This window comes from Hermetia illucens, chromosome 2, assembly GCF_905115235.1.
Source record: "Hermetia illucens chromosome 2, iHerIll2.2.curated.20191125, whole genome shotgun sequence".
Taxonomy (NCBI): Eukaryota; Metazoa; Arthropoda; class Insecta; order Diptera; family Stratiomyidae; genus Hermetia; species Hermetia illucens.
The window spans coordinates 4,650,844-4,677,160 of record NC_051850.1 but is presented as its reverse complement, the minus strand read 5'-3'; the positions used below and the strand labels follow the sequence as shown (position 1 = coordinate 4,677,160).

Sequence of the window (26,317 nt, the reverse complement as noted above, 5' to 3'; positions counted from 1 at the left end):
TATCTTTTTTTTTAATGTTTTTTTTTGTGGTTTTTGCAGTTTTAATCGTATCTAATTTACTGTATATACAATTGTTTTCTTTTGTAAATAAGTACGGCACTAAATGGCGTTATGTAATGTTTTTTTTATTAATTTTTAGTATATATATATCGATTTTTGACATTTTTGTTATTTTTCAACTAACCAATCAATATCAACTGTTGTGGTATAACTTATACTTTCTGGTAGTTCTGCCAATGTCTGTATATCTTTAGTATGTGGTGTTTGCGAAAATTTGTGTTTTCTTGTAGTTTTGTATACGTAATTGATAGTTTCTCTTCTGAATTTCTTGTAAAAAATCTTTGTTTAAAGTTAGTTCATATAAAACATGTTATTCGCACTATTCAAATTGCATACATGCGCGTATATCAAAAAGCAAACAAAACAACTGGCGAGAAGCTAAAGATTTGCTAGAAATTAGATTTTATTCTGTCTTTATGTGTTTGTTGTTTGTTTCGCGAATGTTGTCTGTCAACAATGTTGTTTAATGCTGGATTGGTTTCATATATACACTGGATGAAATGATAGGGTACTGTCAATGCAAGGTGCACTCTGTACTAGCCTCTGATAAACCAGGTCGGATGTTGTGATAAAATGCTTTTGTATCTTTTTCTGGATTTCGGTTTGGTTTTACTTTGAACGATAAAATTTGCAATCGAACAGCAGATACGTATCTAAAGCAGTATCTCGTATCACTAGCGGTAGTTTCAACAATAGTACATTGTCGGGTAACATTTTGAGCCAAGTGTTTTCCTGAATTTCGGAGCTCCGTCGAATGTATTGTATCGATTTCTACACTACTTAAGATAGTGGTTGTTATTGTTAAACGTACTTAATAGTATTTGTCGTAAATACCTTTGCACCTACAAAAACAATGCAACGTTATCTTACAGAAGAGTATCTTTACATTCTAGCTTTGTATTTACCTTACTGTGTAGTAAATATAATAATCAAATGGTAATAATATATATTCATATATATATATATATAATATTTTTATACGAACGATATTGCTACGACTTTATTAAAGGCCTCTTAAATTGTATTTTTAAATTTTTTTATATATTCATTTAGTAGTAGTTCAATAAAAATGATAAATACGATTTTCTACTTAGAGATTTTTGATGAGAAGATAATAGTACAATTAATTTCTTTAATCTTTAATTCTGTCTTAATCGTTTTATATTCAATATTCTATTTATATACGTACGTCATCGTAATTTTATTGTAATTGCTAATTAAAATAACTTTCATAGCATCATCATTCTAATAGCAACTTGGCATTGGTATTATTCTTTTTATTAAGTCTAAAGCTACATAAATATTCATTTAAAAATTACCAAAAATTCATTATAAATTAATTTTTAAGATTAGATTGCTCATTCTTTGGTGTGAGAGGAAACTCCATGGAAACCGGGGGGAGGTTGGTGTTCGAATGATATTCAGGATATATTAGTTTAGTTGGTTAAAGAGCCAAAAGTTTGAAAGGCGAACATATGGGAAAAGGCGAAACGGAATAGTTACTTTTACCGTGAACTTTTAATTAAGTCACTTTTATACGTGATTGATAACGGTCACTTTTCAACTCTTGATTTCCAATTTCTTATCTTAACACGAATTAATAGTTCACTTTTGAAATCATTTCATTGTTAATATTTGTCTTACTGCGAAATATACAAAATAATCTTCCAAGATTTTACTATTTTTGATTTTTTAATATTTCTATTAAGAACTCTGGCAACTCAGCTGAATAAACCCAGCGAGCTTCGAACTTTGCTACGAGAGGCAGCAGTATCGGCAAAGAGAGATATATCGAGACATCAGCTGCAACAACGCGTAACCTTCTAGTTTAGCTCCTGTGTTCCCGGATGAAACAAAGTGGTTTTTATTTAGAAATACCTCCTCATGCTTCTTTTATAGAGAGAGACGTACACGTGGCGATATGCCCGCTCCCTATAACATCATGGATGTCATGGACGGTCAAAGCGTAGTATAGATCCCAAGATGAAAAGTTATATTAGCACCCACGATAGAGTCTAAAATCTAGAAAGCGGCTGCTGGATCAGCACCAAAAGCACTCAGATAGAACCCTATCTCCACCTCAATGTGGTCATCCCTGAGAGTTCTTCATAAAAAAACTGCAGAAGAAGAAGGATGAAGGCGAGTACCCGCGTCTAAAAGCAAGTCCTCCAGCTTGAAGTTTACGTTGGATTGACACGACAAATTACATTTTAAGGAACCACAAAAGGAACCTCGGACCCAACAATGAAAAGACAAAGGAGTCAAGAAGAGAGAGGAGAGCTACTACACCATATTTTATAGTTGTTTCAGGTATGATATCAAAATCATCTGAGAAAGCTGAGCTGCAAGAGGTTTTATCCGGCATGAAACTAGAAGATCAGCGGCCGTGGCAACTGTTGCTACCAAGCCGTCGACCGGTTGCCTTTCTTCCACGTGCATTTTGGCAGTCCGGTACGAAAATGACGACTGCCGTGCAAGTGGGCCTCAACGTTGGAGAGTCCAAGAAAACTAGAGCCGAAGTTTTCAGAAGTCGCAAGTCAACAAGTCTTCTTTTAGCTGTTGACACTGGCGCCAATGTCTGGATAGTTCTGCTCAACCGCGCCTCACCTCATCCCAGGCCATCGATGCACAAATTGTATGTAGCGAATGGATCCGAAATCAGTACCTTCAGACAGCAGTTGTTAACAGTGGACTTGGGTTTTTGGTGAAAGCTTGCGTAGCTGACATATCCTGACCAATCATCGGCGTATCCAACGTCCGGTAGATCGCCGCCATGAGATCCTCAGACAGTTCCTGGCGCTCACTTGCTTGAGCCCAACATATACGACCCGACGGCATGCAGTTCGGCACCATTTAAATACTTTCGCCAGTGGACCTGATGACGACTCACACCCGAGACGCAAGCCGAAATTTGAGTACCTGCTAAGGACGGGACATTGTCGGCCGTCCAGAAGCCCATAGGCAAGCCCTCTCCATCTCGTACCCAAGAAGGACAAGCGTGTTCCACAACGGGCAAATTCGGTAACGAACGCTTTATCGCAGGTGGAGGAAGTGTCACTGGCGCCGGAGTTCAGTAGAAAAATCTAGCGGACGAACAAGCCCATGATCTGGAGTTGCTGCAGCTAATCACTAACGATACATCATCACTAACCCTCGAGCTAGCCATCATCGATGATACCGATATCTGATGCAACCTTTCTCTTGTGGAGCGCGACCCGCTTTACGGGCGGTCCCTAACAAGTGTGTGTGGCCTGGAATGCGACGTGAGACAAAAGGCATCCAAATGTATCCACTGTCAGCGGTCTAAAATCGGAAGGCATACGAGACATGAAGTTCAGCTGTTTTTACTTCCAGTAATTCCAGTAGGTCCACGTCAACATCGTTGATCCGTTTCCTCCGTCTGAAAGGTCCCGGTATTGTCTGATCATGCTGGATAAATTTTTGTTTTGATCTGAGGTGTGCCCGTTCAAGGACCAGTCCGAGCTTTCTATGCAACGTGGATGTCCCTTTTCGGCACACCAAACACCATCACCACCGACAAGGAGAGTCCGTTTGAGTTCTCCCTTTTCCGAGTATTAGTTTATATTACTGGATGTAAACGTACTCGCACCTCGCCGTACCACCCAGAATTTAATGGACTCATAGAGAAATGATAGCGTTTTTTCAAAGCATTGTTAATGTACCCTGAGAACAGCACCAAATGGATCCACCAGCTGCCCATGGTATTGCTCGTGTTACAAAATAGTTTTAAGGTGCATCCTCAGCGGGACTCGTTTTTGGGTCTGCGGTTGGGCTTCCAGATGAATTGATCGCAGACAGTAAGCAAAGTTCTATATCGGAATCGACATTCCTCAAAACAAACGGATTACACACTAGCACTACATCCAAAATCCACTGACCTAATTTGAGATGAATGACTACAAACCGCTCCCCACACCTTAAGTACAAGGGGCCGACTTTGTGAAAGAGAGGCATTGACACGGAGAACGCGAATCTCAAGTGTCATGATTTTCTGGCCAATGTTAGCCACCGAACATTATGCTTCCTGTACGGTTTCTTAACCAATAGAACAACTTTAAGAAATCAAAAAAAACGATGAGCCAACAGTCCTGAAGCATGCTCAATTTCCAGACCCTAACAGCCCACTAAGAAGCAATGTGATCAGCATTGCACTCACTCAGGGTTATAACCCTGAATTACCTCAGAGCTAAGCCGCTTCTAGCATCAGCGACTATCCAACCAATAAATTCCATTTGACAGCTTAGCCTTTTAACCGCTAAGATCCCTTGTTGTTGGCAAAACGATTCCTAAAGTGCGTAGAGGTTTCCGCATTGACAGGTCTCAAATTTCAAGACAAAGTCGGGAAGGAAAGCTGATTGGAAGTGATGTACCCTGAAGAATCAATGTTGACATAAGCTGTCATACCATTTCATTTGAAGGGGAGACACTTCATTGAGAATAAACCAAGATTTATACTTTTGTAATGACTTAACAGTGTAAGCCTTCCTCGACGATTACCTACCTCGTCGTGATTCGGTAAGGAAAATCTTCTAGGAAACAACAGAAGACACATGAAACCGAGCAAAAATTAAAACCCCCATCCAAGGTGTGATTACCGTGTCGAAGGCCCCCAGTTTCACCTAGCTTTGTCTTGGCAAGAAGGGCTCTGCCAAGATCAACTTACTTTCCCCGATAAAACTCAAGCCATGGCAGCCAATTATGAAATACTCAGAAAAAAAAACAAAACAAAAAACAAACCCCTTCAAAGGACCAAAATTAGATCTCGATTGTGACGATCCAAAGCCTAGTGAAGGGGCAACCCTAAGCTCATCAATGGAGAACCTGAGTCTAGACTCAACATCAATGCAAAAGGATCGGCACTATTAGAGTATCTAGTAGGAACCGATCTGTAAATCCTCAATTTGGATAATAAACCAACTTTCTTCAACGTGGTCCGGCGAGAAGTCATCGATATCACCGTGGGATCACCTGACATTGCTGCTCTGGTCGGAGGGTGGAAAGTATCAAACGATATCACACTTTCGGACCACAGGCACATTAATTTCGTAATGAGCATGAACCCATCTTCGACCACTCCATTTCGGAATCCGCGGAAGATAGATTGGGCGATGTATAAAATAGAAGAATAGAACAGAATTGAGAAGTCTAGCTCCTGAAGGACAAAAAGGCTTCCCGCCAGCATTTGCGGACGATTCTGCCGTAATACTTACTGGCGAGTTTGCGGGCACAGTATGTGACCGCCTGAATGCAACACTGCATGAAATCCACAATTTTTGCCTGAACATTGAACTCATGGTGAACGCTAGGAAGACTGGGCGAGTTATGTTCACAAGGAACGTCAGGTGGGATACGCGGAAGTCGAACTGATGCATGAAGTGCTGCTGAAACTTGGCCGGCTGAACGAAACATTCCTGATATAGGTGCCAGGGCACTCAAATACCGCTGGTAATGAGGAGGCTGACTCGAGGATCTGGATCCACAATAATGAGCCAGCTTTTGGCATCCAGCCATCCATTTCAAGTCTACTCTGAAGGAAAAAATTGCAAGGATTCGCACAAGCGAATGAAGAAATCTGAACCCTTGCTGGCAGCGAAAATGCTTCTGAAAGAACCTGGGCTCTTTAAAGTGGCACTTTTGTTGTCTCTCAAGAAGTGGGACATGACAACCCTAGTAGGACAGCGCTCTTTAAACTACCATGTGGAAAAAATCGAGGTGGCAGTTTTGGCTATATGCAACCAATGTAAGGAGGAGGAAGAGATGCTCCTGCACTACATATGCAGCTGCCCGCTATCCTCAGATTTCAAATGAAGGCACCTTGGCAAGGTTTCTCGTTTGCACGCCTAAATGCTAGCCAAGCTCGGGAATGTATGTGAGTCCTTTCGGGCATTTCAGTCTCTGTGGCGTGGAACCGCACTACCCCCTGGCACACATCTGCAAACTGTCGGGGACCTGACAGAAGGGCAACATGCCACAAATGCAGTCAGGCAAGCTATAAAGCGAACACCTGCAATGAAAAGGAAAGCTGCGTCCTATGCAGGGACCGTGGCGCGACTGATGAGAGCATTGCGCACACTGCGGGATCGGGGCGGTGTCGAGTTTTCAGAGCAGAACTGGAAAGAGCTAGGATACGGTCAACATGATTCGCATCCTACAAATCAATAGGCACCGGAGTGCAACCGCTCACGAGTTGCTAGCGCAGTTCGCTGCGGAGACCAAAGCTGATTTAGTACTCATCAGTGAGCAGTACCGAAACAAGGGCTCAGTTTCATGGCACCCAGACATATCAGTACCGCTGCTATCTGGGTTCGCGACGGCACCCTCCTGGGATAACGTTTTTTAGTGTCTATCTTACGCCGAGTGAGACGATGCCGGACTTTCGTCGGAGGCTTGATGCTTTGGAGGACGCTATCTTAAGCACGGATGGGCGGATCCTGGTCGGGGATTACTTCAATGCTGGGGCACTTGAATGGGGCATGCCTCACACAGATTGCAGAGGGAAACTAATTCTGGAAATGGCGGCGAGAACAGGACTGGTAGTTCTAAACATCGGATCCACCCCAACGTTCCGGCGCCCAGGCTGCGAAGGAAGCATTCCAGACGTAACCTTCGCGTCGGAATCACTGGTGTCGCTGGTGGACGGGTGGCGAGTTCTGGAAGACTTTTCGGCAAGTGACCACCAATACATTGCTTTCAAAGTGGTGGACACAAACTCTCGGTGTGCGCCACCCCAGTTATCTTTCTGTGTATGGAACGTCGCGAAAGTGAACACCGGGAAGTTTGTCGAAACTCTGGGAACAAGTGGAGCCACGCTGAAGGGTACTCCTGGGAGCGATGGTGCCGCAGCTGACACTGTCGTAAATTCAGTCATGAACCTGATAACGACGGTCTGCTGAGCCTCCATGCCCGGGAAGACATCGAGGGGCGGCAAACCTTCCATGTATTGGTGGACAATGGAAATCGCAGAGCTCCGGAAGGAGTGTCACAGGCTCCGCCGCTTAACACAACGTCTAGGCGACCGGGGGGAGTCATGTACCATAATGATGGAGTACAAATCAACCAAAAGGAGACTCCGCAGCGCGATAAACAGGAGCAAAGCTCGCTGCTGGCAAGATCTGGTCGACGAGGTGAATGGGGATCCGTGGGGACTCGGTTACAAACTGGTAACCCGAAAAATCGGGGCTCTGCGGAAACCCTGTTCACTTAAGGCCGAGCAGATGGACCGCATTGTGAGGGCACTCTTCCCTGCGCACCCCGTATGGAATGGTGACGTCGTCGCGGAGAGCGCAGAGGACTGTCCACTTTTCTCTATAAAAGAGTTGGAACAGGCAGTCCTGTCTATGAAAAACAAGAAGGCGCCAGGACCCGATGGTATTCCAGCAGAGGTATACAAACTGGTATTCCAACACCGGCCAGACCTACTGTTCGGCGCATTCAACGCTTGCCTCAAGGAGGGCATTTTCCCTACTCGTTGGAAAATTGCGAGGCTTGCGCTGATCCCTAAAGGGAAAGGCGACCCCGAATTGGTTTTAGGGCAGGGAGATCGACAATTGATGCTGTCATGCAGGTCGTGGACGCCGTTCGACGAGCAGAGGCACATAGCCGCCGAACTCAACGGGTGGTACTCCTCGTAACGCTTGACGTCAGAAACGCCTTCAATTCCGTAAGATGGAAAGACATTCTAGGCACACTAGACAATACCTTGAACGTGCCCAACTATCTCTTACGGATTTTGAGGGACTATCTGAGGAACCGCTCCCTACTCTATGGAACACTAGAGGGTCAAAGGTGGATGGAGGTGACGTCGGGGGTAGCACAGGGATCCATCCTAGGGCCGGACCTCTGGAACGCTACCTATGACAGTCTGCTTAAACTCGACATGCCAGAAGAGTCGCGCTTGGTCGGCTACGCAGATGATGTCGCAGCGCTTGTTGCTGGACGCACTGTCGAACAGGCGCAAAGCAGACTCGGCATATTGATGCGACGGGTAAGCGGGTGGATGACTACTCATGGTTTCAACCTTGCACTGGAAAAAACCGAAGTAGTCACCCTGACTAAAAAGAGAATTCCGACCCTGCGTCCCATATTGTTCGGCGAGTCGATCTTCGAGTCAAAATCAGCGGTAAAGTACCTCGGGTTGACTCTTGACTCAAAGATAAGCTTTTCTGAGCAAATCCAAGCAGCAGCGAACAAGGCTGCGGCTGGAGTGTCGGCGTTAAGTGGGCTAATGGCAAACATTGGGGGTCCTACGTTTAGTAGGCGACGTCTCCTGATGAGATCAACGCAGTCTGCCCTGCTCTACGGCGCAGAGGTATGGGCTGGCGCTCTTAACAAGGAGTTATATCGTAAACTCCTCACGCAAATACAGAGACGGGGAGCTTTACGGGTGGCGTCTGCGTACCGCACAGTCTCTGAACCGGCCGTGATGGTGATCGCGGGAGTTATCCCCGTTGCCCTTCTTGCTGAGGAGCGTCAGGCCATATACAAGCGCAAGGGAGATGAGCCAAGGGAGGTGGTTGCTCGCGAAGAACGGCAACACACACTAGACGAGTGGCAGCTCTCGTGGCAAAATGAAACTAGAGGCAGATGGACTGCGCGGCTCATCGGCAACTTAGGTGCGTGGCTGAATCGGAAGCATGGTGAGACTGACTATTTCCTTACCCAATTTTTAAGTGGGCATGGAGGTTTTCAGTCTTACCTGCACAAGATTGGAAAGGCGCGTTCTCCGGATTGTGTGCTTTGCAATGGAGTTGTGGACGACGCCCACCACACTTTTTTTTCTTGTTCGTCAGCAGCTCTATTTAAACACAGGGGATCTCTCTTCAGACAAGATTGTCGAAGAGATGCTGAGGACTGCTGACAGGTGGAACCGTGTTGCCCATTAAGTTCGGCCCCTTCTCGTTGCTAAGAAGATAGAACTCGACCGGTGGAGGAGCCGGATGGCAGGGGGTTCCTTGAACTGACAGTTCCCTTCCTCCTCTCCCCTCCCGTTGGTGAAAGGAATTCCCTGATTTGAAGGCTCCGCAAGGCGGGAGAGTTCGGGGACTAGCCCGAAGTAATGTGACAAACGATTCCAGGTTAGCTCGCGCTCTCTGACGATGGGGAGGTGTTTAGTTGGTAGTCCAACGACGTACTGAATCGGGAGTCCAACACTGTGTGCGTAAATGCATTCACCTACCCTTCCCCAAAAAAAACAACCCCCCGGTACCAAAATCAAGAAGGAACATCCCCGGCAGATCGCGTCCTCAATTGATGTTTTCCATGCCTTCAATTTCCAGAAGACTGGCCTTTTCAAATTACCTCCCTTTCCCAACTGTCGCGAAATTCGCGACAAAATTTAAAAGGCAAAGTCCATGTTTATGGCCTGACACTCCAAAAGCCACGCCTTCTGAAAATCTGAAAAGAGCTCGAAAGGGTGTAACGTTCTCAGCGCGAAGTGAAGTAATAACTCATGGACTTGTGAAATGACATTGGAATTTTTCAAATGGTCCCTGATAAGGACAGCCCCTTAATCAAAGCACTGCATATTGTGACGGGGGTTTTATTCCATACAGACCCACAAACCCCTTAAAGATTATATTGGGAGGTTGTGCGTAGTTTGGATCCTCACCTTGCCTGGTTGTGATCGACTTCTGAGACCACACTCTCAGGGTCGGACTAATATATGAAAATAGTGCATAGAAAATGACCGCCATTTGTAGTTGAAAGCTCCAAGGGTTCTCTGGATCGAAAGAATCAGAAAGAGGAGAAAAAGATAGTGACTCGATTGAGAACTATCCTACGCTGTCAAATCCACTGGCTTACGAATAGATCGCGCTAAAACACATGCCGCAGAGTAATAGGAGAGTGCATGCTTCTCGAACAATCCTGGAGGGAGCTGGAATACCTTGCCAGAAAAGGGCTATGATAGCAAAGGTGAAAATTAGAAGAAAGTTCGTAATTATCCAGGAATATAGTGTATCTATGTTAGCCTCGGAGATTATTAAATGATATTTCGCAGGAAAACATTTTCTTTCTGAACAATTTTCCGTTCATTCTAAACAATCAATAGACATCGCTCGTTGCATTCTAAATTGAATATTACGCTAATAGATTTCGCACAATATTTAACATTAATTTTTACGTACATGCGTTTGCTTTTCATTAATTATTTCATCTTTTTTTTGTTTCTAACAGAACGCGCCAACAATTTAAAAACTTAAGGCACTCTTTACTAAGACCACTCAAAAATTAAGGATTGCTTCGTAATGCCTCACGATTCTGAAATTTCATTGTATCTTTTATTTAACTCTGATTTAAATCTTTTAACAAGGAAGAGGCGAAAAAAGATTGAAGAAAGGGATGCGAATAGAACAGAGCAAAAATTTAAGGGTGTGGTGTAAGTAGAAGGATAGAAGGTTGGAAATTCCATCACAGCTAAACAGGGACTCGGTGATCCCTTGCAAAGATTATATAGGGGAAGTTTGTATCAACTCGAACACTTTCTCCCGTTTGTTTCCATGCGAATCTGTTCCGATAATTTCAAATTAAATAACTAGTAGGAAGGAGATAATGTATGGTATGTAAAGCAACCACTATGGGTTATGGTATGATTGAAAGCACGCTATGGGTAACTGCTGTAGGCTTAGAACTTACGTTGGTCCTGTAGCGCCGAGTTTTCGGGAAGACTTCTCTTAGATATAGGAGATCGTCTAATTAGTAGGACCCTAAGAATAATAGTCCTTTAAAGATAATAATTTTCGGCGGAGGAAGGAAGAAATCTTCATCGAATAGGTATGCACGTCAATGTAAGGATATGGGTCCTTTTGGATCTCGTCCTTTCAATTTGCATGAATGGCTTAAATCAAGTCGAGGTTACGAACGAGGTTTTTTTACGAAGGATGAAACTAGAGTATAGTCTCATCAATCAAAAGGACTAAAGGCGCGATCTTCGTTTGAAATAAGATTGAATGGAAAGTGCATTTTTGTCCCTCAACCTCCGAAAGTTCGTTCGCTACAGGATCAACGAAGACTTTGGGATAATGAAAATGTTTTGCTTTTTTTTCCATTTTACAGATAAATATTAGAAATTGTAAATATTTTGTCACGATTAAATGCAACTTATAGCGAAGATACAACTCAAACAATTCACTACACACTTTCCTTACAGAAATTCTCTCGAAATATCCTTACACTCCCTTAATCCCCTCGATATTTCCGTTCGCCACTTCTCGATCTCGACTTGGTTCGATGTTGACTCTGTACCCATCGATTGTTGCGCGAATCACTGCTATCGGAACTACTCGATTCATTACGATCGCAGGATGTGTCCCTTCGATGACGATGATGGTGATGATGTGGTCCAGTTGTTTTACTAAATACCCTCCCCATACTGTTCATATTGTCAGCTTTCAGATTGGCTAGATATCGACCACCAGTTCCTGTTCTATCCAACCGATTCGGTGACTCCGAATTTTGGATAGAAGGAATTGGTGAGTCGAAGTGGTGGCTCTCCAAGTATTCCAGGTTTTTATTTACATTGCGATAGTACTCCTCGGTAGGTTCGCCGCCCTCGTTGAAGTAGGAAGCTTCCTTGTTTGCTGCCCCGCAGAACTCCTCGTAGAGAACGGAGTCAGTTTCGTAATCATTTTCAGGAGCATATAGTCCGTAACTATCTACCGCCCCTGGTCCAGGTAGGGCACGTTGATGTTCACGTATCCAGTTTTGAGGAAGAGTCGGGATGGGTGGTGCAAGGTTGCGCCAACTTGGAGGACTCGGAGGAGTTCTTCGCATTATTTGCGGAGAAAGAGCGGCTGGGTTGGTTCGTATTGTCATGTTGTTCGGAGGTTTGTAGCTCTCGTAGCAATGATCCACTGGCGGTGGAGGTGGTGGAACGTCACATAAATTAGGTGGTATTCGCATTGAGTCATTATAGTCACTGGAACTCGGACTAGCCGTATTTTTGAAAAAGGAGTTTCCATCGGAGTGTGTTCGTCGTTGTAACGTGACGGTGGCGTAAGGTTCTGGTGGTGAAGGTTGCCGTATTGGTGGTTTTGGTGGTAATGTTTGCATATTTGGCCCGTTGTTATCAGATTGCATTAATGACGGAGCGAAGAGTTGGGTTGGTTTGATCCCAACATTGCCTTGCATCCAGAGCGTGTGTGATTTGTCCGGGAGAGACGAAACGAGCGCAGGACCTGGATATGAGGCTTTGAGATTTCTCTTTGTCCGTTGAGCCCAGAATACTGCAAAAATCGCTCCACTTATGAGGCATACTCCTAGAACAGCTAGTGCTATGCCAGGCATCCATGATATTGACCACGAATTAATGGTTGAATCGGTCCTGAAAATATTAAAATTTTGAAAAAAAATCAACGTTAAGTGCACAATAATTAACCAAAAAATAAAAAGACGATAGACGGTTAACCTCTTCCAGAAGCTTGGAGTTGGGTTTGTATCCGCACAATTGTGTGGATGACCGAAGTTCAGTTTGCTTCCGAACTGAGCTTGGGGGCTCACGCACAGACTTCTTCTCTCCTCCCGGAATCTCGGCCACTCAAACAGCACATGCTCTGGGTCCTCTGGGATCCCACGACATCTCCACAGTGGAATCATCCACGGGGATATGATGCAAATTCGTTCGGTGGCAACCACCGTGTCCAGTGAGAAACTGCGTGAGGTGATAGTTCACCTCCCCTTGTCGTCGGTCAAGCCATCCCCTAATATCAAGAATAAGCTCGTATGTCCACCAACCCTTCGACGACTCGTCCCACCGTCATTGCCAGAGCCTATGCGGCTCCTCTCTTACCGTTCGCAGCTGATCTGCTTCCGGTCCAGATAGGCCCCCCTGCCCCCGTCCATACAGACATCGCATCTCTCTCGCTAATAGGTCAATAGGGAGCATCCCTGCAATTACGAACACCGCATCATCTGAACTGGTTCGAAATGCGCTGCATACCCTCAGAACAATCAGCCAATAGGCAGAATTCATCTTCCTCCAGTTCTGTACGTTGTCCAAAGCTTCCGCCCACAAAGGCGACGGGTACAACAATATGGACCGCACGACCCCAGCTATCAGGAGCCTGCTGCATTGTTTTGGCCCACCTACGTTCGGCATCATCCTGGCAAGGGCCGTGATGAACTTTGCAGCTATTTCACAGGCGTACGATATATGCTCTTTGAAACTCAGCCTGGCATCGAGAGTCCCGCCAATGGTCGGCTTTGGAACGATCATATCGCTTCCAACCCGCAGACTAATCGCATTTCTTTTCCGGCGATTTGCCTTTCCCTCCGCCAGGTCCCCCCCCCCCCCCCCCACCCAGGACCTTATAGCCATGACCGTCTCAGTGGCGTAAACCTCCACATCCTCTGGGAGTTTTACAACGATCCCTATGGCCAAGTCATCTACAAAACCGACCAACGTAGCCTGCTCTGCTACGGGAAGCAACAGCACCTCGTTATACATCACGTTCCAGAGCAGAGGGCCCAACACCGAAACTTGTGGTATCCCCGCTATGATGATGTATTCCTTGGGCCCGTCGTCCATCCCAAACCAGAGAGCTCTGTCCGACAGATAACTCACGATTAGCTTAGCCAAACAACTAGGTGCATTAATTCTAGCCAATGACATCTTAATGCGGCCCCAGTTGGCGGAGTTGAATGTATTTTTTACATCCACCGCCACCACGGCACAGCACTTGCCAGAAAGCATTGCCTCTCAAGCCAAGTCCACTACTCTTCCCACCACGCCAACAGTAGAGCGGACTTTCCGGAGCCCATATTGATCATCTGCAAGACCATTCCCGACTTCCACGATTGGGAGAAATCTATTAAACATGATGCGCTCGAACATCTTCCCCATAGTGTCCAACAAACAGATAGGTCGATAGGATGCTGAGTTTCCCGGTGGCTTACCATATTTGGGCAACACGCCAGTTTTTGCCTTTTCCACTGTGGAGGAAATACGCTTTCCGCCATGCACACCTCGAAGCTGTTTATGAACCAATCAGGTCTGGTCCCCACTGCCAGCTTCAACGTTTTATTAAGGATGCTATCCAAACTGGGAGGCTTGCCATCGCCCATCATTCCCCAGACCTGCTGAAGTTCCTCCTCGGTAACGCAAGGCATTACATCCACCTCAAATTGGACCTCCGTTCGATATCTGCTTCCCATACGGTGAGGAAAGAGCGTAGGTACAATTTTTCGTAGAAGCTGTGGACAGATCACCAGGAGCGACCTTTGCCCCTGCAACTTCTTCATAACCAGCCTGTAAACCATGCCCGACTTTAATGAAGATCGCCTGGTGGTCGCTGTGGGTGTAATACGCATTAACATACCAGGTAGTTCCCCTCGCCAATGCGGTGCTTACGTACGTGAGGTGGACAATAGAGCCCAGGCCTTTCCCTCTGATCGAAAATGAGTTCCCAACATTGGCAAGTACAACATTCAACTCGGCAAATGTCCTCTCCCGTTTGTCCTTCGGCATTTAAGTCATCCGCTATGATATTCGGGGTATGACTCCTTGCGTCTAACACCAAATGGTGCAGCATCTCCTCGTACTGCGCACGTGTCGCGCTAAGAGGAGCGTACTAGGAGCGCCCATCCCGCCTAACATCCTGAATGGCCTGCCTGCCGCACGACCATATGACTTCTTTACCGATTTAGTCCCTGGTCCAGACGCCACCACCGTAGTTGCGATAGGGTTCACATATAATGGAAACGTCAATTCCCTTCTCTCGGATGGTCTGTGAAAGGAGGTCTTGCCCCGCCTCACAGTTGTTGAAATTGATTTAAATCAATCTCATTCGGGCGTTGTATTTTGCGCTCTCCTGAACACTGGCAGTTATATGTCGGTTGTCGATGTCCTCCTTTCCTTCGCACCGAATGCATTTCGGGTCAGCTGTGCACTCCTTGGCGATAGGTCGCTCTCCTCCGCATTTTCTACACTGCTATGATCTATCGTGGACGCTGGTGCATGCTTCAGCTATGTGCCCAAAGTTGAGGCACTTGAAGCATCTCTTCATGTCCACTCACTCTCTGAGTCGACAGTTGACCCACCCTATCTTCACTCTGCCCGCCATAGTAGTCCCGGAATCTCGAACACCTTTACCAGTGCTGCGCGGACATCCTCCTTCGTGGTAACTTCATCAATGTCCTTGCACTCGCTAGTTACCCTCTGTCGTCTGGCGCTTACTTCAGCCTGCTGACCAAGAGATTTTTCCACCTCACCGAGGAATTTCTCCGCTGTTTTGTCATTAGACTTCTTTAGCTCCAGTATGAGGTCTCCCTTCTGTAACCACCTAATTCGGTTGACGCTGTTTCGTAGATTCCTAAGCTCTGGGTCCGACTTAACTTGCTTAAGGATGTCGGCATAAGTTACTTCCCCCTTTTTGGAAATAACGATCGCCTCTGGCCACATCCTCCGTCTTTCCTTCCTCTTTCTGTAGAAAATCTTGCTCCATGTCTCCGTACCTCGCACTTCGCGCTCTGCCTCATTTACAGGCATCACAGCTACCGCCTTTTCTTTGACATCTTTGGCTGTTTTCAATGCCTGCTCCGGTTTCTTTGGAGAAGGGCATTTCATCCTTTTGGGGGTCTGTTGGGGTCCGCTTTTTTTTCCAGCGTTCTCGTCGAGTAACGTTTGCAGAGGAGGTGCCACCTGTGTCACCTGGGTGAGTTTCTTGCCTGCTATACATACTCCTTCCTCCTCCTGGGCTCTGAAATACGACATTCTGACACCCCTGATATTCTTCTTTTTCTTCAGCCGTTCACAAGGGTGGTCGGCTCGTCGTGATCGATTTCGCCATTTGCCTCTATCGAATGCCTGATCTGGATGCAATCTCGAGGTTTTTAAATTGCCATCCAGCGTATCAAGATACCATTGTTTCGGTCTGTCTTGTGGTCGTTTACCATCGACTTCGATGTTCAGACCAATCTTGGCAAGTGAATTCTCGTTAGCGCGAATCGCGTGACCATACCATCGAAGCCGCCTCTCTCGCAATTTTTCCACGATCGGTACAACGCCACTTCATCCAGGTTGCGTTAATACGTGAAGCAATTTCATAACGCAGTCCTCCGTGGGCTGATAGCGTTGACCCGAGGCATTTAAATCGCTCAGTTCTGGGCAGATCACTGCCACTGACAGTGATAGTGCCTGTTTCATGGGGATCGGTCGTCAAAAATTCAGTGTTCTCCGGAGCATCAAGCCGCCGCCGAAAGTCCGGCATCATCTCGTTCGGTGTCAGGTAAACGCAGCATTTACCTCCGCAACGAACTGCGCTAGCAACTGGTGAGCGGTTGCACTCCGGTGCATGTTAATTTGTAAAATGGGGATCATGCCATTCGCATCCTAGCCTAAAGATTGAGCACAGTCCCGAGCCCTCTGTGTGTGCGACGCTCTCACTAGACGCGTCAAGATCCCTGCAGAAAACGCAACTTTCGCTTTCATTGCAGGTCTTCGTTTGGTGACCTACCTGGCCGCATCTCCAGCATGCTCTCCTCCTGTCCAGTCAGAGACTATCCACATTCGCACCCTGCATCCAATTTTGAGTTTTCCGACCTCCTCCACTTCGACCTTTTCTGTGAGGCAGCCAAGATCCCGGATTTCTAGAAAGCACATAGATTCTTGGCTAGAAACAAGAGCCTTCTCCCCTAATAATCCCTTGACCGCTTCGCAGGACGTACTCTTGCTGGTCGTCTTCGGACCCGGTTCGACGAGGTCTCCGTCACCCCTCGTTTTCTGTATGGAAAATACTCCGTTGTCTTTGGATTTCTTACTGTAGCGGATTTCACTAAGAACTTTCGAAAATGTCTTGCCTTCCTTCGGCTTGATGAGCAGAGCCGACGGTCTAGCCTTTTCTGCTACTGGCTTTTGGTTTGCAGCCTCCTTGTCTCTGAACAGACGGGTCTCTGGTGACAAAGTCAGTCGTTTCCTTTTATCCTTCTTCGCCTTTTTTTAGGTCCTGGGAACTATTGTGATGAAGTTTTTTTCAAACACGTCGTCCTCTTTCCGCTTTTTCTCCAGTTCGCTTTGCAGTGGGCTATCTGTGGTCCCTTTGGCGCAAGCAATGTTCTCAGCGGGGGTGCGGCTGTTTTTGCTTTCCAATTGTCTTCCGCTGCTCTCCACGTTAGCCTGTAGAAAGAGATGTGATCCAATAGTTCCTCCAGTTCCATCAGTCCGTTTTTGACGTCCCCCCCCCTCCTTAGTTGACTTTAATCAACGCGGATGTCCTTTGTGACCATCCCCACTTTCAGGACGACTACAACTTACTCGCTTAAAATTTAATGTAAAGCGTATATGCATTATTTGATCTATAATAAAATGTATACTCACTTAGGTGGGCGCGAAATAAACGAAGGATCCATATGTAATGCAGCAGCAGGACTATAAGGCCCTAGTCCTCCGGACGTCAGAGGTGCAACGCACGCAATATACCGTCCTCCAGGACTCAAGCTATTTATCACAACCGATTGAGTGGTGGCATTTAAAGTCATTTGTCCAAGTACTTTCTGCGTGGCGTTTGACTTGATTTGAATCTAGACAATAAAGGACATCGTAAAATCCTTTGTTCCTTGCAAATTTATCCTTTTACCTTGTATCCAGTCAGAGCGCCATTCAACAAATGAGTAGGCGGCGGTGACCATCTAACATACGCCGCCGTATTGTTAATTACGCCGACTTGCACATCAACAGGTGGTGCTGAAGGTGGACCGTCCTTGGTTTTCGCCTTTCGCAAATTCGACACTGAATATCCTAGTCCGGATGGTACTGTAGCGAATATTTCGTAATTGGTGAATGGCTTCAGGTCACGCAATCGATGAGCTTTGGCTTCAATTACGGCCACCGAACTATTGTACTCCCTGGACAGAGTTCGGACATCTGCTTCACTGGGCAAGACCGGACGATAGTAGATAGTGAGGGTGTTGGAGCGCAGCATGGCTGATTTCGTAGCTTCCCACGAAACATCTATATAATATGCTGAAATTGCTTTGACCGATGTAATTAAAATGTTCTGAGTGCTTTCCCAACGACTTCCTGGTGGTTCTGGAACACGAAAATCATCGCTAGGATCTTGGTCGGTAATGACGTGGACGTAGCTCTTTTTTACGATGGAGCCGGCTTCGTTTATGGCTGCACAAGCATACCATCCCTGGAAAATTTTATTATGTCGTTAAAATTACATTTGATTTAGCAGATTTTGGAAGAAATGGAATTTGTTAAGCGAACTTCATCAGATTTACTGTGATTTCAGTTTTCCTTTCACGTCAAGATATATTTTTAGTTATCGTGTTAACAAACAATTGGAACCTTTTGGATTATCCAAAATATTAATGGAATTAGATCGATATAAAAAGAAAACGGAACCTTCCACGTCAAATCACAAACATTCAACCGCTCATTGACCTGGACTGTGCGAAAACCACAGGGACGGACCTTGCCATACATGTCCTAACTCACCTCATCCTTCTTACTGATATATTTAAAAATCAGCTCCCCACTCTTGGATACTTCAAAATTGAGTGGAACTTGCGGAGAAAGCGTATATGAATTCGACTCCGTGGCAGCTTCATTGTCAGCACCACTTTCCGCTTCATCACCCAGCAAGGACCTCTTATATCTCAGGCTCATAATTTTCGCCTTGGCAAGCATCTCGTCATGTAGTTCCTCGTCTGACTTAATTCTAGGTTCGGTTTCATTTTCGAGTGTGTTTTGAATGCGATCCCAAATCACAATTGCTTGAGGTCGTCCAGTAGCTCGGCATGGTATGCTCGCCGCGGAACCTTCTTCTGCGTTGACATCGATAGGTGCTTCCACAAATGTGGGAATGGCTAAAATGAAAAAAGTACATACAAAAGTAATACAAAGGCTGGTATCCTTAAACTCTCCCTGAAAACGCAAAACTGATACTCACAAAACACACTCAGCTTTATCGTGATGCTGACATTTCCACCTTCATTAAGTCCTTTGCATGTATACTGGCCCTCATCCTCGGCTCGAGCGTCTTCTATTCTTAGTGTGTTATCCAGAAGAGTTCGTGATCGTCCTTCCGGCAATGCACCATTATCTCGTGTCCAAGACATTATCGGTTTTGGATCCCCAGTTATCTCACATGGAATATCTAATCCTTCACCCTCAATCACTTCAGTATCTTGTGGTCTACGCAGCATTTGTGGTGGAGTTAAAACTTTGAGCGCTGCTGCTGGAGCAGTCATACTTCCAGCTATATTTTGTGCTGAGCATTCATAACGTCCGGCGTCTGTTGATTGTACTTCTGATATGAAAAGACTTCCTTCTCCAACGGTGGATATCCTAAAGGACATAATATTGGGGCTAAGAAACGGATTCATACTATCAAATGGCGTAAACTACCGCTTTCCTCCGAAATCCAGAACCTTTCCATCTTTATACCACAGAACTGAAGGTTCAGGAACTCCTCTCGGTGGTGTACAATTCATAAGGACTGATCCTCCAACCAGTGCTACCGTATCCACTGGTACTGAACGGAAGTCGTCCCGCAAGGTGGCAATTTGTAATGTGGCATTTCTGCTAACAGCTATTCCTGCAGGACTTCTAGCTTCACACCAATAGATGCCTGAGTCCTGCTCTCGTTTATTGTGAACAATCCTGAAGTGGTACGACCAAGCTTAGTTAACTATTATCAGTAGAGAGAAATGAGGATGTCTTACCTTAAGAAAAACAACGATCCTTCGGGAAGGATAACTCTCCTCTCAGATGGTATCAGTGGAGTTCCATTGTGATACCAGAAAATTTCTGGAGGTGGGCGACCTGTAGCTTTACAGTTTAATGTAAGTGGTTCATCACGTGCTGCCACCGCATCAGCGGGATGTTCAAGGATTCGAGGTCGCTGTTGTCCTGAAATATGAGAAATACAAAAATGTAATAATTTTCTTGGCGATATGAAGACATTTCTGCCAAAAAACCTAGAGGAATATTCCAATTTAGAGCGTCAGTCCTCGTGTTTAACTCCAAAAAGTGGAGCAGGTGAGGAAGACGGCTGAAGCTGCTGGCGGAACACATGTAACCGCAGTTCCCAAAAAAAGGAATAAACTGCACAAAGATGGAGAAAGTGGCACCTTGGAAAAGAAGAGATCGGTGAAAGATAGGACCGAAAGTTACCACCATCTACAAAAGTGGTGAAGGGTCATACGCTCACACATTTTCTGGAAAGTGACGACAGACTCCGAGCTCGGCAAGCCGGAAGATAATGTTAGCCGCATTATATGGTCCCAGAAAGGATATCTTATATTGAAGCTCAAAAAAGCTAAGATTGTAACCGCGGACAAATTCTTGTGCCAAATTATAAAGTCCTTAGAACATGAAGCCAATATAATGACTAGGAAGTCGGAGATCACAATAGTCTGCAGGGACACAGATGACATCACCATAAAGAAGAAGGTTCAAAGGATTGAAAAAGCGACTCGACGTTGTTGAACTGCAGGAGCCAGCGGTGAAAATGCTAAGGAAAGCCGACAAGCCGACATAGTCAGCCTACCAGTGGGGGCCGCACTCAAACTGTTGGCAGCAAGGAAAGTAAGAATAATCTGAGTTATGTGTTCCCTTTGGGAGCAGGTGGTATTGAAGCGGTGCTTTAGATATCTAACCTTCGGTCACATTGCGAAGGGATGCAGGAGATGCGGAGCAGAGAGATTGTGGAATTGACCCAAATTGCGTACTGTACAAAAGGAAGGCGAGTGAGAACCATTGACACATTGCATGCAGCAGCAGACGCCCAGAATACAGGAGAGCTCTCAACTCAAATCGAAGATGAGGTTGATTCAATGCAGCCTCAACTACTGCTAGGCGGCGGAGGACCTTTTCTCGGAAACCATCCGCAAGAAAGATCTCGCCATATTTAGTGAGCCATATGCAAATCACGGTGATGGTATTATTCGGTTAAAGGCCAAACGTGTCAAGCCCCGTGGGGAACAAGTATCCCAGGAAATAATGGAGTACCTAGATATGGATTCATCAGAGCAGAAGTAAATGGAAGCCATATGTATAGCTGTTATGTTCCACTTAGCGCTACACTTGTCGAGTACGAGCAGACACTTAGCCTGCTGGTTCTGGACGCGAGAGATCGTTGGTCGAAGATAATGGCAGGGGATTTTATTGCATAGGCTCGTGAATGGGGCAGCCGAACAACGACGGTGAAAGACTTGTTTCAGTTAAAGCGGAGCTAGTTCAGATACTCGTGAATGTCAGGATCGCATACACTTTCAAGGAGGAAGAAGACTATGGTCTAAAATGGACCTGACAGACGTGAGCAGCACTTTAGCCAGTCGAGTTCCATGATAAATCAATGATGACTACACTCATAGTGACTAACAGGCAATCTGCATAGAAATCAAGGGCGAATCAAGTTTGAAAAAGAACTCTTGCAGATGGTACGACCAGAGGAAAGTCTACCAAATCATCGAGTGTGTGACGGAAGCATGTGAGAACTACTCAGCAGCCGAATACTCCCCAGTAGAAACCCAACCATTGATGGACCAACCAAATTCTAACTTTGCAAGTTGCATCCTTCCCGGTAAGGCGGCTTTACCAAAGACTTAAGGAAAGCCGGTAGCGATGATCGAGAGGAGACATACATGCAACTGCAGCTTAAAGCGGGGCATTTGCAACAGTAAAAAGAACTGCTTAAAATAGTTTTGTGATCATGCCAATGTAAACCCTTGGGGTGGAGCCTACATAGTAGTAATTCATTACCACTACTAAGTTTACGGTGCCTTCTGGAAGAAATTGTTCCTACTTTGGTTCCTCACCACCAAAACGGCGGAAGGCAAACATTATTTCAGATCAATGAGTGCGTGATACCTCCTATTACCGGAGAGCCGCAGGGAATATGTTGTAGGTAGGAGGCAATCAGGTCCCAAATTTAGATGGCATCCCTAACATAAGTGAAGACTCGGCTCAATTTTTTCATGAATACCTCCGAAGTGTGCCCAAAGGAAGGAATATTCTTTGCTAGGGGGGATGTTTCCCAAAACCAGTAAGTCCTCCAGAGATCCAGCATCACACCAAAGCTGACGGAGAGAGTCATGTACAACAGACAGCAGTAATGACCTGTTGGAGCGCCAGTGCGGGTTATGGCGGCCCCCTTCTACGTGGATGCAATAAGCACGTGAATCTGCCTGCTGTTCCGTGTTGGCATTGGATGTAAAAAATATATTCAACTCTTCCAAGGAGCGCTTCTTGGCATAAGTGTTGTTACTAGAGAAGACCCTATGGTACGGAACAAATGCGAACCCCAAAGAGTACATCGTCACAGCGAGGATATCAAAGGATTCGGTGCTAGATCCCCCCCTGCAGAATGTCATGTATAAAGATATGCGGATGACCTGGCTGTTGTTGTAACAGCAGAGCAGTCCTGACTGAAAAGGACCGGGCTGAACTTAGCAGTGTTGTTTTAACAGCAGAGTAGTCCTGACTGAAAAAGACCGTCTTAATAACGAACTGTAGAAAGAAGAATACTGCGAAGGTGGAAGTTGTATGTCGACATTCTGGCGAAAGAAATGGTTGTGCTGAACAATGCCCACAGAACGCAGGAATGCGATAAGGTTAGAGTGTTTGGATCTCTGGCAAAGCAGATGGGACAAGTCTAAGAAGGCATTAGAGTATAGCTTGTGCGAAACCTACAGCCAGTAACTGCACCCTTTTTAGTTGAAAGATTGTCATGGATGCATAGTAGAGTATGCAGGGCATGCCTAAGGGCCACAATAGGAAGGGGGGACCTGAAAAAAGCGTTTGGAAGGAGTCTAAGCTGGAAGAATATATTGTAGTTGCGGAGATGCAAAAGTCTATTGCTTCCACAATCGGAAAAATACATAAAGAGCTGCTGAAGGAAAAAAGAAGGAGCAAACCAGAAAGAAGGAGAATTACGGGTACTTTAAGGCAAACTCACTCCGGTAAATAATAGTACGAATTACACGCCGTGTATGAAGAAAAAAGTTGAGTCGACAGCAGTATAGAGTGTACAGGTCCTAAGACCATAATTCCATAGGGAAGGACAAGGAGAGTAAAATCTAGCTGGCACAAATAACGTCGCATTCACCAAGGGTGACAGCTGCGTCGCTCTGAAGAAGCAACCTAGCTACAGCTAGAGCTAAACACTTACAAAGGAAATCCCTCCCTCCTCTCCACAACCTCAACAATGTAAATTCCAGAGTATGCCGTGTTTGGCGTTTCTATAGGCTAGTGAGCCGTGCAACAACTGTATGAGTTTACGCGCTCCTGGCTTAAAATCTCTCGCGATCTAGTTTTGTAATAAGAGTGCCAGGTCTTCCTTGACTTAGCGCAGATGAGAAGTAGTAGCCTCCTGGAGTGACCGACTGCCAAGTAGTGCGAATACCGTCTCGTAACCCGGCAGCATATCGCCGGTCTTCCTATCTGCCCTGGTCGGAAGTCGCAACTCCAAATTTCTCTTTGAACTCAAATTGTACGTGTTATAGTCCTTTGAAACTAGATGACAACTACGAACTTCCCCAAAATATCGTTGCTTGTCCAGATCACTATCTAAAAACTTGCAGGAGTTACTCAGAAGTAGGTGACATAGGAATACGATGCTCCGTAACGATGTGAAGCATGCTACCACCGTCAACTCTTCAGATTCAGATTCAAAGCATTTTGTCGCTTCATCTAAAGAAAAGTTAAAACAGGGTCACATTGAGAAAATTTTCAAGTCTTCAAGAGCAGATAATATTGGACCCTGATATTACCCAACAGCAAGAAATATTATAATTAAAAATCAAAATCAATTCTGGAAAATGTTTGGAATCTACGCACATGGATGTACAGAAGGTGGTGAGTATCTCTCCACCCCCACTGAAGCCAAGCGGTTTCAGCGAGAAAACCCTTGGCGCGGTTACTTGACAGGAGAGGCTCAGCGAAATCTGCCCCTGGGAGAAAGGCGTGGCAAAGGAAACCGTCTTGGATTTGTCGCCAACTTCCAGTCTGAACAAGTGAGCTTCACGTTCAAGGACCTTATAGGGGACCTCATATGATGGCTGCACCTACTTCACCAGGACGTGGGAGACTTTGAGGTTCCTAGAGTTGTTGACCACGAATGACGAGATAGCGCAGTCGGAGTCAATTCAGTAATGGCTTGCAGTGGTAGTGAAACAACGTAGTCTCTCCAGGATCATCTCTCTTGTCGAGGGCCGTACACCAGATCAGGCAGAGGTGTCCGCAAACTTTCCATGGACGACTGTACGAAGGACAAGCAAAATGTGAAGCAAGGTCTTCGAGGAAGACACGTGCCCTGATAACGATGCGTCCGATGTCAACGTTCTAGCATCCAATTGGACTGCGGATGGTATGCAATTTGCCGATGACGTTTGAAAGCAAGGAACTTTCCGAACACGCTGAAAAAAAATCGAACTGCATTCCCTGGTCTGTTATTATTAAGGCTAGAACACCAAAGTGCCGAAACCGCTCTCGACAGAGAGTCTCAGCACATGTCTGTGCTGAAATGTCCTTTAGAGATATTGTCCCAAACCATCTCGTAAACCACTCAATGCTCGTGAGGCAACACTTATAGTCTCAAAAGTCGAAACGCAAGCGGTTGAAGTATTTGTTGACCTAAGGAATACAACTACTTCCTTCTTAACATGCCTAGTGATCTTACACTTGTGAAGTGCGAGGTATTCTCTGATCCAAGAATGGAAGTATTTAATGCTCAGATACGCCGGTAATAGCTCATAATCATAGTGCCTAGTTCCGTTGAGCGGGATTTCGCTGCTTTGAGAATCTCATTGGCAACAAGCTTTGGTTCACCTTCTCAGCAGCGATGTCTATGACTGCATCCTGATAAAGGAATGGTAAAAGTTAGCCGCAACCCACCTGCTTCCTTCCTTCAAGGAAATACCGGAAGTATTTAATTGCAAGGTTTACGGCAAATAACTCACCCAGGTAGGTGCTGTAGTTCTGTTGAGTGGTGTTCATTGCTTGGAAAAAAAACCTCAACGACTGCCAGGTTCACCGTTTGGGGAAGGACAGCGCCTACGGCGATGTCAGAAACATGGACGAATACAGGTAGGGGTTCGTTTTGTCCAGGGAATTCCAGAAATGCAGCTTCCACCAGCTGTTGCTTGGTGCCCCCAAACACCTGAACAGCCTCTGCGCGGGAATCTTTGATCTTCGGCCCACCCAAGAAAGTGTAAAGAATCTATTGATGGTGGCCAGCTTTGGACAATAAACTACTATAAAAGTTTGACATCAAGAAGAAGCTTCTCAAATCCTCAGCTGTTTTCGTAAGCAGACAGTTCAAGGAATCTCACCTGAGATAGTAAGTCTTTGCATTTCTCAACATTGAGATGACCTCAAAAAGGCATTAAAAAATGCCCTCGAGTTTCTCTAAACGCTTGAACTCAGAGGAAGACACGATCAGAACATCGTTTCCAGAAACTTCGGGAGATACAGGAATTTGAAGATATGCCTTGACTAAGTCCAAGGTCGAGAAACTACGGCAGTGAGCGTCGATGTGTTAAATTTGGTACCGATCTGGAATCGTCTGGGCATTTATATGGCTCTACACTACAAGGTCTCTATTTGCCATTGGGTCTAGGGAAGTTGTGAAAGGGTGAAGACCAACAGCTGTCTGAAAGTCTGGAAATCGTCTGCTTAAGAAATACATCAAACATTTTCCGCGAGCTCCTCCTTCTAGAAAAAATAGGGGAGCCAGTAATCTCGATGTGGTGGTGAACATCATACTCAGCGGGCTCAAAGAGACTACTCTCGATTGTGATGTAATGTGACTTAAAAAACGATGGACAGAGTATTCAGCATGCAGGTTGAGACTCTTTCTAATGGCCTAAAGTAGATTGTGGAATCAATGAGGAATCTGGTCTGCATATCAACTAGCAATCTACAGTGGCATAGGATGAGATGATTAAGATGAGCGTACTGATATCCACTACAATAAGATGCCAAGAAAACGCTGGTAGAAGCTCTAGGCTTATGTCTACCTGCCTGCAGTCATACGTGTGGATCGACGAGGAATTTGCTGTCCCGATTGCGATCTTAATTTATGATTCTGGGAAGGGGGAAGAACCGAGAAATCAGCGTATATGTTGTGGCATTTTCGGCGAACGTTAGTTAATTAGTTTAGCCAACTGGGGGGAGCCGCAGCTCCGAGCACTCAGGTCATTGTTAGGCCCATTGTACTATCCCCGTAAGTTGCCTATTCAATGGCCTCCCGCCTACGGTGTTCACAGGCTTTAGCGAATCTGAGAACGTTCTCCA

The 26,317-nt window shown here is 45.6% G+C and overlaps 1 protein-coding gene across 1 annotated transcript in view; it reads right to left on the bottom strand.

Moving 5' to 3' along the window:
- Positions 1–9,902: 9,902 nt before the first annotated feature.
- Positions 9,903–26,317, bottom strand: part of LOC119650400 (roundabout homolog 1-like) — a 32,659-nt gene continuing 16,244 nt past the window's right edge. The window contains exons 2-8 of the mRNA XM_038053179.1: positions 19,744–19,930; positions 19,427–19,681; positions 18,969–19,366; positions 18,515–18,885; positions 17,649–18,206; positions 17,390–17,592; positions 9,903–12,400 (exon numbers count right to left, since the gene is read on the bottom strand). Coding sequence (XP_037909107.1) covers positions 11,257–12,400; positions 17,390–17,592; positions 17,649–18,206; positions 18,515–18,885; positions 18,969–19,366; positions 19,427–19,681; positions 19,744–19,930 — 3,116 coding nt within the window. The 3' untranslated portion in view covers positions 9,903–11,256. The remainder of the gene's footprint in view (positions 12,401–17,389; positions 17,593–17,648; positions 18,207–18,514; positions 18,886–18,968; positions 19,367–19,426; positions 19,682–19,743; positions 19,931–26,317) is intronic.